The 13,874-nt window shown below is 36.1% G+C and overlaps 1 protein-coding gene across 3 annotated transcripts in view; it reads right to left on the reverse strand.

Moving 5' to 3' along the window:
* Positions 1 to 7,309: 7,309 nt before the first annotated feature.
* Tfcp2 (transcription factor CP2) overlaps positions 7,310 to 13,874 on the reverse strand; it is a 64,554-nt gene continuing 57,989 nt past the window's right edge. For 2 of the 3 annotated variants that reach the window (XM_046436342.2, XM_046436340.2), the window contains exons 14-15: positions 9,070 to 9,121; positions 7,310 to 7,747 (exon numbers count right to left, since the gene is read on the reverse strand). In XM_046436342.2, coding sequence (XP_046292298.1) covers positions 7,710 to 7,747; positions 9,070 to 9,121 — 90 coding nt within the window. In that variant the 3' untranslated portion in view covers positions 7,310 to 7,709. The remainder of the gene's footprint in view (positions 7,748 to 9,069; positions 9,122 to 13,874) is intronic. The other variant, XM_046436341.2, reaches the window with a different exon arrangement.

Below are 13,874 nucleotides of genomic sequence, written 5' to 3' on the forward strand. Positions count from 1 at the left end.
CTTCAATACAATAACAGTCCACTGGTATCCTTGGGCAATTATGCTTTTCTTATCTCAGGACCTTTTGTCTAGAACCTTTTCCACCAGCTGACCATAAGCTTACTCCTTCACTTAGTATCTGTTCAAATGTCCTCATATCAGAGTTTCTTTAGCCATATTCCTAGAAGTGCTTCTCCTTAGTCTCTATCCTTTTGCCTTACATTTCTCCTAGCATTACCATCTGACATATTTATTGTTTTTCAGTCTTCTTTCACTTGACTGAATTCCACCAGTCAAAGAAATTGTTTTGTTCACTGTATCCTTAGTACAAAACCTGGTATTTGACGTTTGGAAGCACAGTAGATATTTATTGGAGGGACTTTTTTTTTTGGGGGGGGGGGTTTACTAGGATTTAACCCAGGGGCACTCTACCCAGTCCTTTTTAAATTATTTTAATTTTGAGGCAGGGTCTCCCTAAATTGCCAGGGCTGGCCTTTAAGTGTAATCCTCCTGAGTCTCTGGGATTACAGGTATGGGTCACTGTGCTGGTGAGTAGCAGGATTTTAACTCAAGTTAGGCTAGTTCCAAATGCTAGTGTATTTTTCACTGCAACCAAGAAATTAGGAAGCCAAATCTACTGGCTATCAAGCCATCTCACCTTTAGAATTGAGAGGATGAATGGCTTAGAAAATTGCCAACTATTTTCCAGAGTTCTCCCTTAGGGAACGTCAGAAACTTTAAGCAGCTAGGACACCATAATGCAAAATGAAAAAACAACAGGTTATCATTAAAAAAAAAAAAGTCAATTTGGGGGGTACCAGGCACTAATCATCTACCTGTTGGAATTTAGAATGAATGACATGTGATCAAGAGCATGGAGCCAGACTGCTCCTATTCCTCCACTCACCTGTGGTGTGACCCTGGGCAAATTACATAACTTCTGTGCCTTAGCTTCTTCATCTGAAAAATGGGGATAACAGTATATATCTCACAGGATTTTATGAAGGTTGAACAGTAACTATATTACTAAATGTTTACAACACACTCAGTGCTATGTAAATATTATTTAAAATGATAAGTTATCTAATCTTTCTGGGCAAAGACAAAAAAGAAAAGGCCCCAGATCATTATGTGAATCAGTGGGCTAACAAAAAAAACAAACAAAAAAAAACAGCCTAAAGGGGATGTTGAGCAGGCTAAAAAGGTATCTCATAGGCCTACACATTCAGAGTTCCAACAGTCATAGAAATTTGTCAACCTCAATGTCCAGGTTTATTGATTAATGCCATCAAACTAGAAAGTAGCAAAGGCTGGGTGCAGTGGAAAATGCCTGTAATACCATTACTGAGGAGGCTGAGGCAGGTGGATCACAAGTTCAAAGCCAGCCTGGCCAATTTAGTGAGATCCCGTCTCAAAACAAATTTTTTTAAAAAGGTAGCTCAATGGTAGTACTCTTGCTTAGTATGCAGAAGGCCCTAGGTTCAATCCCAGTACTATAAAAACAAGAGGCCAGGCATGGTGGTGCAAGCCTGTTATGTTAGTGGCTCAGGAGGCTGAGACAGGATTGCAAGTTCTAAGCCAGCCTCAGCAACTTAGGTCCTAAGCAACTCATCGAGACCCCATCTCAAGTTAAAAATAAAAAGGGCTGGGGATCTGGCTCAGTGGTTAAGTGCCCCTGGGTTCAATCCCTAGTGCAAAAAGAAAGAGGGGCTGGGGTTGTGCTCAGTGGTAGAGCACTTGCCTGGCATGTGTGAGGAACTGGGTTTGATCCTCAGCACCACATAAAAATAAAGATATTGTGTCCACCTAAAAGAAAGAAAGAAAAACAAAACAAAACAAAAAACTAGAAGATGTCAAATCATGAGTAGCACATTCTTTGAAAAAACAGCAGAATTCAATTTTGCAAGAAGCTCTAGATCCGTTAAAAGATCATCTGGACTTCTAGCAAATATCACAACTACGCATCATGAAGTCACTTATTCACTCTATTTAGCCCTTATGATACAATCACTAGGTTAAGTTACTACAGTTGTGCCAGTTAACCCATAATAACTGCAATTCTGCTCCAGTAAGCAGGGCCTTTGGAAGGCAAAGGTCTGATGGCAGCTGCTAAGGAAGCTCAAGTGCATAAGAATAGGAAAAGAATTTCTATGTCTTTGAAATAGAATTACAAAGAAAAGTGAGAAAAATGCTAATATTATTATGTTAAGAATAACACTGGATGTGCCATTCTAAATATTACTTCTTTGTCCAGACCATGCTGGAGCTTATGTATGGACAGCTGGGAATGCACACAAATTACTAATAGCTAGTTTTAGGGGTTAAAAAAAATCAAAAGACATAAGACCAAAAACAAGCACTGCAAACAGAAGCCACAAAACCCTGGCAAGGTAGTGCTTGCCTATAATTAACAGCTACTCAGGAGGCTGAGGCGGGAGGATCGCAAGTTCAAGGCCAGCCTGAGCAAATAAGCAACTAACCCTGTCTCAAGATAAAAAATAAAAAGAGCTGGGAATGTAACTTAGTGGTAGAACACGGCTGGGTTCAATCCCCAGAACAGCAAATAAATGAATGAATGAATGAATGAATAAAAAACAGCAGCTGTGGATAAAATCCCCAAAGTCAGATTTCGTGTTCTGGGCAGTATTTATATATCCATCTTGCAGTTATATCTACATAGGAAGGCAATCTTATACTCAGGAGTATCTTTAGTTTACTGAGCAACTAAATAAGATATATAAAGTACAAAATAAAATTGTTTTATAGTCATTTTCCATTTGAATCTCTGAACAACCCCTATTATTAAACCCCTACTGTATGAATTATTATCTCCTTTCTTCTTCTTCTTTTTTTTTTTTTTGTAGTGCTAAGGATTGAATCCAGGGCCTTATGCATACTAGGCAAGTATTCTACCACTGAACCCTAGCACTAGAGAGTAAGCTTAATAAATTCAAGTAAGTGAATGAAAATCTGAAGCAAGATTATAAAGATGTCTAGGGAAAGATATTAACTAATCCTTTAAATGGAAAATTAGACAGAACTCAAAAATAAAACAGGAATCTGTAGTGATTAAAATGAGGAACATATACCTCATCTTAAAAAAAAAACTAAGGAAAAAAAACTAAAAAACTTAGTTTTTTTTTTTAAGATGAGGTATATGTTCCTCATTTTAATAAACTAGTTATTATTCATGTCCCAAAAGATCACATACACAGTAGAAAATAATATAATTACAATATGATAGTATTATTTTAAAAAGCAAGTTTCCTTATAATTGAAATTAGTCATAAAAAATTATATACAACTTTTAAATTTTTGAATTTGAGAATGCAAATGCTTGTCTTACTTGCAGTTTTTCAGGTAGCATTTTAGAATAGGCCTGTGTTCATAAGGAACAACATAAAAGAAATGTGAAAATAAAGAGGGAAGATGTAGAAAGATTGAGGAAGTGGTTCAAGGTTGAAGGTAAAATACAAGGTCATTGAAAGAAGCAAGGAATCCGCAGAATAAAAGCAGTTGCTGGTAGCATTACTGTCATGTCACATAGGACATCTTTCCCAGATCATTCCTCGTTTAAGTCTTAGAATTAGTATGATGAAGTAAAAATGTAATCATAAACTAAAAATAAATATTCTAGCAGAAAAAGCTTTACCCCACAACTAAGAAAATAAGAGCATTTATGTGAAAAACAACGCTCTTTTCACAGAGAGCTATCCTCTCTGATACAGAATATAAATGATTCAGCTATGTGGGACATTTGTGCCATTCCTGTTAAGACTGGAGTTCTTGTGACAAACCAGTAGGGGCCATAACAAATCAGATACCTGTAGAAGAACCATCCATGGCCAAGAAAGCAGACTAATGATTTAGTAAAATAATTAAATGGTTCTACTTTAGCTTTCAGTGCCAAACTATCTAAAATTGTTGGTCCTGGCCAGAGAAAAAAGTTACAATGAGGGAGAAGTCAGTCCTGGCTTCAAATATTTATACTCTAAGTAGGTTACTTTCAAGACTGAATGATGACGTTTCAGTCAGCCTTTCATGGTGATTTGCAAAACAGTTCAATCTCTGCAGCAACCCTATACAAAAGACTATCTTAGAATATTTTGGTATATAAAGGGTTTTGAGAGCAGTCTTCCATTACACATAAATAAAAAATGGCTGGCTCCATTATCACACAAACTTCCCATCCTTACTTACCAAACTTCCCATGTACCTCCAGCTCAGTGGTGAGATTATGCTGTGACCCTTGCAAGCAACCCAGTACCTCAAAGTGACTGACTTCCAGGAATGAGAACACTTGCCTCTCAAGTAGACCTTGCCTTTTTGGGTCGTTAGCTATTTCTATTTGTTATATTATAATCACTTTCCAGCCAATAAGACCATTTTAATTTCTCTTCCTTTTAAAGGACTTCTCAAATAAATCATTTATGTGGGCAAACATTCTTATTGGGCCATAATATTGGACAAAAAATCCTATTAGTTAATAGCACAATTCATTTAGTGACTAATAATCCTTAAGAGTCCTGCTACAACTCCTCCCCCCTTTTATTTCCCAATTGAATTATCAAGTCTTTATACAGATTTTCCTACATGGAACCTACTATTCTTCAAGGGAACAGTATAGACAATAGTAAGTCAAATAGAATGCTATTCCACTTCTCAGAAGGGTCTAAAATACAACCATTCTGCTTCTTATATGCCTTCAATACAAAACACAAAACCATTTACTTTAAAATTTACTATCACAAAAAGATAAAATCCAGCAAATTTTGCTTCTAGAAATATATTTTAGAGATACGTGCAAAAAAAAAACTCATAAAAATGAAAGTTCAAATATATTTAACCTGAATGGCATCCATAGAGAATAGTTATTTTAAAAAATGAATACAACTATAAATTCTAATATAGAAAGATAAAGATGTTCAATGTATGTTAAATACAAAAATGAAGTTGCAGATTATTAGTGTAACATGAACCCTTCTGAGAGAGAGAGAGAGAGAGAGAGTGTGTGTGTGTGTGTGTGTGTGTGTGTGTTTGTGTGTGTATACTGGAAAGGGGAAATGCAATGATTACCTCTTTAGTGTGGGACTAAAAGATAAGGAGAAAGTTATGCCCTTCTTTATTGTTTTAACTTATAATTTTGTGTATTACTTTTAAAATGAAAAAGGTAGTTTAAAATTTACATTTAATTAAAAGGATCAATAGTGAACATATGCAATTTTGTAAAGCAAATAAAATAATTACAATGTTCTATTACTATACCAATTCTTACCAATTATATCACACTGGCACAATAAATGTGTTGGTGGAGAGCTAAAGAAAGCCCAATATATTTTCCGGTAAAATTAAAGATCTGTAATTACAATGCTGTATAAATTCATTTTCATAAATACTGTTCTAATAAAACCCTGACTTCAAGTAAAAATTAATAATTATAATTTATAGTCAATATATTAATAGAATTCTATGCATCATTTGCAATACATAAGAATCATAGATTCACAGATTTGAAAGGAACCTTAAAAGTCACCTAGTCCAACCCTGCTATCCTAACATCAAAATAGGGGGGAAAAATCATAACCAATAGTAACCTGCTAAGGAAAGGAGAGCCAACTTCACTGAAGCAGAGACTCAATCATAGGAACACAAAACAACTAAAAATTTCTCCTCAAAATGGGGCATCAAGTAATCACTCTTTAAAAAAGCATTTTGGCTTAACATGTTGAGTTGCCCAAGTCAGTTTTAAAGAAGTCACTGACTTGGGGATGGGGTTGTGGCTCAGCGGTAGAGCTCTTGCCTAGCACATGTGAGACCCTGGGTTCGATCCTCAGCACCACATAAAAATAAATTTAAAAATAAAAAGTCACTGACTTAATTTTCTGGTTTTAAGATTCTCAATTTGTTTCAAACCAAAAGAAATTAGAATGCATTGCAGGTTGAATTTTTTGTAATATTTATTTTTTAGTTTTAGGTGGACACAATATCTTTATTTTGCATTTACGTGGTGCTGAGGATCGAACCCAGTGCCTCGTGCATGCTAGGTGAGCACTCTACCACTGAGCCACAACCCCAGCCCGCAGGTTGATTTTAATAAATAAAAATATCCGTAAAAAAAAAGTTAAAACTCTGTCAAATACTTTAAACACACAAACACACACACACATCCAATACAGAATCTTAACATTGTCTTTGTTCACCTGAATATAAACTGTGGAGAGATTTCTAAAACTACAAGAGAAAAAAGAAGATCCATGATGATACACACACACACACACACACACACACATATACATACACACTCTCTCTCACTCTCTCATTCTTAAGGAAGAACAAAAACATATGGTAAGAGTGCAAATAGGACAGGAATTAATATCTTCTTTTTCTTTTTGATACTGGGGACTGAACCCAGAAGAGCTCTACCATTGAGCTACCTCCACAGCCCTTTTTAAAATTTTTACTTTAAGACAGGGTCTTTCTATATTGCCCAGGCTGGCCCTGAACTTTCAATCCTCCTGTCTCTGCCTCACAAGTCACTGGACTTAGGTATGTGTCACCATGTCTGACAGGAATTAATTTCTTGTAAAGTTTATATAAAATAATACTACATGAGTAAAAGTATTTCCTATACCAAGAGAAGATTCAGAGGTGAAAGCAGTAATGGCCTAACTCATATATAAATGGTTTAAAAATGTCGTTCAAGAACAATGAATTTTAGGAGTTACAGATAATCCTGAGTTTTTACCACCTCTAATTATGATTCTGATAGCAGATGTCACTTTAAAAGTATCTTTTGTACGTCTTGATTTGTTCATTATTATTTAGGTGTGGTTTGTCTTTTTCAGTGGTTAATTCCTTAGTTCCTCAGAAAAGCCATGGTAAGAAACAATGGTGAGCATAGGCTATAAAGAAGGGTGGCACTGGTGATACTGGATGGAAAATAATATCAGTTAGCCTAGGTTTGGATTTCAGCATCACTACTTGCTAGTTGCCTGTTATTTCGCAAGCTTCTTAGCCACTATGTGTCTCCATTTCCCCATCTTTAGTTAGGGATCACTGTAGTGCCTACTTCATACAGGAAGTAAACAAGATAATCCATTTAGAAAATTTTCTGCCTGGCTCAATAAATAACTGGCCAAAACAACTACCGGTTATAGTATCACAAGTGAACCAGAAGAAATTCTTCGTGTATTTCCCCTCATTGATGAAGTTTTCAGGAACCAATTGTGGCAAAAAAACAAAACAAAACAAAACAAAAAACAAAAACCTAAAACAAAACAAAAAAAGAGATGACAATATGGTTGATGCAAAAGAGATTGAGGACCTAGTCTTATGAATATAGATGTTCATTTTTATATTAGAAAAAAATTACATGACTCCATATCACAAAATTTAACATCTTTCCATTAAACATCACACAATTCCCATCATTACTATGCCCTACATATAACCTAAATGATGTGGAGTTCCTACTGATATCCAATAACAGGGGCCAAAAGTGTAACTAAAAAAAAATCTCTGCAGAACTGCATGTTGGGCAGTGGTCTGTGTGTGACACAGAGCTTAGGCCAACACAGAGGGCTGGGATTCTGCCTCCAGGGTCTAGATTCCCCCGACACAGTCAGATGAGCCAGATTCCTGCAGACCTTCAAATCTCCATTCACATGCCAAGAGGGCAGTTTTCAAGAGGTGAGGAAAGCAGCAGCCACTGAGCATGGGATGCTCCACTCCTACTTCAGTATAATATGATAGCTATCATTGGTTTCTGCTGCAAAAAAGAGAGAGAGAAAGGGAGAATTTTTAGTCACCTTTAAAACAGTAGGAGAAAAAAACTATGGTAAGGTTCTTGTGAGAGGGAATAAAGCCAGCACAAGATAAGGGTTGCATACTAACTGGGCATGGTGACTCACACCTGTAATCTCACAGCTTGTGGGGCTGAGGCAGAAGAACAGTTCAAACCCAGCCTCAGCAATTTAGTGAGACCTTGTCTTAAAATAAAAAACTGGCTGGGGATGTGGCTCAGTGGTTAACCACCACCATTGTGTTAAATCCCTGGTTTACAAAAAAAAAAAAAGCAACATACTTTTCATTTAGCATAGAATGCTTTGTACAGATGGAGCCTGACTTATGATAATTCCATTTATGATACTTAGGCTAACAAAAGGTGCAAAAGTGATATGCATTCAGTAGAAAATGTAATTTGAATTTTGATCTTTTCCTGGGCTAGGAATAAGTGGTATGAAACTCTATCATGATGCTGGGCAGTGGCAATGAGACACAGTTTGGGGTAAGCAGCAAGATCACCTGGGAAAACAACTTAGAATTCTACAATGTGCTGGGTTGTCAAGCTATAAGGTTGGATAGGTTAGGTGCATTAAATGCATTTTCAACTTTTGACATTTTCAGCTTAGGATGGGTTTATCAGGATGTGACCCTATCATAAGTCAAGGAGCATACATAATAAATAGGTATTATAGGGGCTGAGATTGTGGCTCAGAGGTGGAGTGCTCGCCTAGCACGGGCGGGATTCGGGTTCGATCCTCAGTACCACAAAATAAAGGCATTGTGTTGTGTCCATCTACACCTAAAAAATAAATGTTTAAAAAAAATAGGTATTATAAAAATAATGTGCCTTGATTTCCTCATTTGTCAGATGGAAGAGAATGGGGGATGGGGTTGGGGCTCACTGGTAGAGCACCTGCTTTGCATGTGTGAGGCACTGGGTTCGATCCTCAGTACCACATAAAAATAAATAAATAAAGATTTCCTAATTAAAAAAAAAAGATGGAAGAGAATGGTAGAGAGTTGTCAGTGTTCTTTATTGATTTTGATAATGGTAAAAAGGCCAACTCACACAAAGAAACAATCTCTAGTAATACCACTTTTTTATTGCATATATGATTTCTTCCATATTTCTCTTTAAAAAAAGTCAAATATGAAAAGAGCTTTATTTTCCTTTGGTTCTGGGGATTGAACCCAGGACCCAGTGCATGCTAAGCATGTGCTCTACCACTGAACTGCACTCACAGCCTGAAAAAAGGTTTTGAAAGACTTAGAAACTAAAAGTTATTTCTCTTACAATTTTATTACCTTTCATTGTGTCCAGAATAAAACAGGCTTCTTCCTGAAAGTTCTGTATCATCTGAAAAAAGGCAAGAAAAATTTCTGATTATTAAAAACTTTGGTTTGCTATATTATTTTGACAATGTGGCTTTTCATAATGTTAGATTTAAGTAAAAAACATAAAAAAGACCCTATTTCTGTGTTCCTAAGGTGGGGTTTATATGATGGGATTTATAGGTCACAAATAGAGTATACCTGAATTTCTATAGAATCATGTAAGTGTTTTCCTCCCAATTTCCAAAAGCCTGCTTCATGAGTCTGTTTGTTTTTAGGGGGGTCCTCCCCATGTCTGATTTTGAAATTTTAAAACAGAGGGGTTGGGTTTGTGGCTCAGTGCTAGAGCACTCGCCTGGCATGCATGAGTCACTGGGTTTGATCAGCACCACATAAAAATAAAATAAAACGTATTATTTCCACCTACATTAAAAAAGAAATAAATAAAACAGAGGCTCTAGAACAGTCATCTTAAAAGTGGAGTATGCATTTCTCTTGGTTAACCCCCAAATTTTCCAAGGGGAACAAAGACACTAATAGGCCCTTATGTGAGAACTGACATCCAGGTCTTCAACTTTCTTAAATCCTGTTTAGTTTTTCTTCTCCATTTCCCCATCTCAAATTCCCATCTCCCTTTTAACAAAATAATAGAATACTACTGAGAATACTAGAGTACTACAAAGGTGCTCTGGCCTTGGGTGTAAAAGCATCATGGTGCCAAAGCGGAATTACAAAAGTGAATTCTAATGACTGGTAACACTCTTGTATGAGTCACATGGTTTCTAATTCTTTCCTTTTGTTAGAATTGAAGAGTTACCTAATCTCAAATTGTCAAATGATACATGACTCAAAATAATTTGTGATAACATCACTATATAATTTTTAGTACATAACAAAAAAACCCAGTGTTGAGGTTGTAACAAAACTCTATCAGTTCCTATTTATTAATTTAGGTAAATTAGGCTCCACAGCACCTATATCTAGGGGGAAAAATCAAGATAGAATTGATGCTGAATGCTGAGTCATTTTAGCAATTAATAGGCAGTATTCTTCAGACACATTAATTGTGTGCTAGGGTGAGGGTAGGGAATGAAACTATTCCATTGACCTCATTAATAGATGCATGCATAATAAACTTATTTCTTTTTCTGGTGCTGGGGATTGAACCCACTAAGTATGTGCTCTATCATGGAGTTACATCTCTAGCACTTTTTCATGTTTAATTACTTATTAAACATGTAATATTTTTGTTTTTTTAAAAAAGTTACATAATTGTGATAATTCTATTCAGAAGAAATAATTTTTGAACTACTAATGAAAATAAAAGATTTCCTAAAACCTCTTTAGTTTTGGTTGAAACAAATTTTTGTTTCAGGAACTGGGACTGTGGGTAAGCAGTACAGCGCTCGCCTAGCATGTGCAGGGCCCTGGGTTCAATCCTCAGTACCACACAGATAAATAAAATGAAGATACTGTGTTCAACTACAAATAAAAAAAAAATATTTAAATTTTTTTTTTGTTTGTTTCAAAGGAATATGGCAGGATAATCAATAAAAGACATTTAAGCATTAAAATGTTATGGTCGGATACAAGTCTATGGGGATGTTGAGTGTAGTGGCTATAATCCCAGCTACTCAAGAGTGTCAGGCAGGAAGATCACTGAATTTGAGACCAGCCTGAGAAAATTAGACCCTGCCTCAAAGTAAAAAAAAAAGGGGGGGGGGGGCGGTGGTCAGGCGCAATAGTGCAAGCCTGTAATCCCAGCAGCTCAGGAAGCTGAGACAGGAGGATTCCAAGTTCAAAGCCAGCCTCAGCAACTTAATGAGTCCCTATCTCAAAATAAAAAATAAAAATATGTCTGGGGTTGTGGCTCAGCGGCAGAGCACTTGCCTTGCACGTATGAGGCATTGAGTTTGATCCTCAGCACCACATAAAAATAAATAAATAAAATAAAGGTCCATCTACAATTAAAAATAATATTTTAAAAAAAGGACTGAGAATGTGGCTCAGTAGTTAAGTGCCACTGGGTTCAATCCCCAGTACCAATAAATAGATAGATAGATAGATAGATAGATAGATAGATAGATAGATAGATCAATTTAAAAAAATGGGCTGGGGCACCCCTGGGTTCAATCCCTAGTATTATAGGAAAAAATAAAAATGAAGTCTATGGGAGAGGCAAATGGAAATATGGGTTAAAGGAAACATAGGAATAATATAAAAATTCTAACTCATAAAGAAAATCATGGTTATGTATTTTTTTAAATGGTTGGTATCTGTATTTAATCACTCCTATAATTCTGATCCTCTATATGGGGGGGGGGGTGGATCACTGTTGTACTTAAATTACATGGAATGCAATTAGAATAGTAATGAAACCATTTCACTCTTTTTTGGGGGACAGCAGGGATTGAACCCAGGGGTGCTTACCCACTGAGCCACATCCTCAGCCCCTTCCCCTTTAAAAAATATATATTTTTATGACTTTATTTATTTACTTTTTCTGTGGTGCTAAGGATCGAACCCAGTGCCTCACCCATGCTAGTCAAGTGCTCTACCAATAAGCTACAGCCCCAGCTTCCCGCCCCAGCCCTTTTTATTTTTTATTTTGAGACAGGGTCTTACTATGTTGCTGAGGCTGTCTTTGAACCTGCAATCTTCCCAAGTCACTGGGATTATAGGCATGCACCACCGCACCTGGCTAACCATTTCATTCTTAAATATCATGATGTGCGCAGGAATGTCATCTTTTACAACTCCTTTTCCCCCAAATGGTAAATCTTTTACAACTATTTTAAAATTTTTAAATTAGGCTGAGTTTGGTGGGGCATGTTTGTAATCCTAGTGACTTGAGAGGTTGAGACAGGATGGTTACTAACTTGATGTCAGCCTTGGCAACTTTTGAGACTCTGTCTGAAAAGAAAAATATTAAAAGAAGGTTGGGGATGTAGCTCAGTGGTAAAGCATCCCTGGGTTCAATTCCCAGTACCAAAAAAAAGAAAAGAAAAGAAAAGAAATTATGTTATGAAGGAAGTAAGAAAGCAAAAACAGTCTTAGCCACAGACATAGTGGAACATAGTCCCAGTTCCTTAGGAGGCTGAGGTAGGAGGATTACTTGAGTTCAGGAGTTCATGGCCAAAACTCACATTACTAAAATTTGTGGTGAAAATGAAAATATAACAACAGACACTACCGAAATACAGACAATAATTAGAAGCTATTTTGAAAATTTAGACTCTAATAAAATAGAAAATCTAGAAGACAATGACAAATTTCTAGAGACATTTAAACTACCCAAGTGGAATCAGGAGGACATAGAAAATTTAAACAGATCAATTTTAAGCAAGGAAATTGAAGACACCATCAAAAGCCTACCAACAAAGAAAAGCCCAGGACCAGACAGATTCTCAGCCAAGTTCTACCAGACCTTCAAAGAAATACTAACACCAATCCTCTTCAAATTATTCCATGAAATAGAAAAGGAGGAATTCTTCCAAACTCATTTTATGAAGATAGTATCACCCTGATACCAAAACCAGACGAAGACACATTGAGGAAAGAAAACTTCAGACCAATATCCCTGATGAACATAGATACAAAAATTCTTAATAAAAAACTGGAAAATCACATACAAAAACATGCTAGGCAGTGCACCATGATCAAATGGAGTTCATTCCAGGGATGCAAAGTTGGTTCAACATACAGAAATCAATAAATATAATTCATCACACCAATAGACTTAAAGAAAAGAATCACATGATTGGGCTGGAGTTGTAGCTCAATGGTAGAGCACTTGCCTAGCATGTGTGACACTGGGTTCAATTCTCAACACTGCATATAAATAAGTACATTAATTAATTAATTAATTAAAGGTACATCAACAACTAAAAAAAAAACATGATTATCTCAATAGAAGCAGAAAAAGCATTTGACAAAATACAGCATCCATTCATGTTCAAAACACTAGAAAACCAGGCATAGTAGGAACATACCTCAACATTGTAAAACCAAACCCAACACCATTCTATACAGAAAAATTGAAAGCATTCCCTGTATAAACCAGAGCAAGACAAGGATGCCCCTTTTACCACTTCTACTCAACATAGTCCTTGAAATTCCATCCAGAGCAATTAGACAGAAGAAAGAAATTAAAGGGATAAGAACAGGAAAAGAAGAACTCAAACTATCCTTATTTGCTGAGGACATGATTCTATATTTAAAGACCAAAAAAACTTTTAGAAATCAGCCTGGAATGGTGGCATACGCCTGTAATCCCAGCAGTTCAGGAGGCTGAGACAAGAAGATCACAAGTTCAAAGCCAGCTTCAGTAAAAGTGAGGCACTAAGCAACTCAGTGAGACCCTGTCTCTAAATAAAATACAAAACAGGGTTTGGGATATGACTCAGTGGTCGAGTGCCCCTGAGTTCAATCCCCAGTACTAAAAAAAAAAAGTCTTTTAGAACTCATAAATGAATTCAGCAAAGTAGCAGGATATAAATTAACACCCATAAATCAATTATGTTCCTATACATCAGTAATAAATCAATTGAAAGAAAAATTAGGAAAACTATCCCATTCATAATAGCCTTGAAAAAAATAAAATATTTGGGCATCAATCTAACAAAAGGTGAATGACCTCTACAATGAAAACTATAAAATACTAAAGAAAGAAATTGAAGACGACCTTGGAAGATGGAAAGATCTCCCCTGTTCTTGGATAGGCAGAATTAACATTGTCAAAATGGCCACACTGCCAAAAATGCTATACAGATTTAATG

The sequence above is a fragment of the Marmota monax genome, unplaced genomic scaffold (assembly GCF_021218885.2).
Source record: "Marmota monax isolate L192 unplaced genomic scaffold, Marmota_monax_Labrador192_F-V1.1 WCK01_AAM20220418_F8-fsc00012, whole genome shotgun sequence".
NCBI lineage: Eukaryota > Metazoa > Chordata > Mammalia > Rodentia > Sciuridae > Marmota > Marmota monax.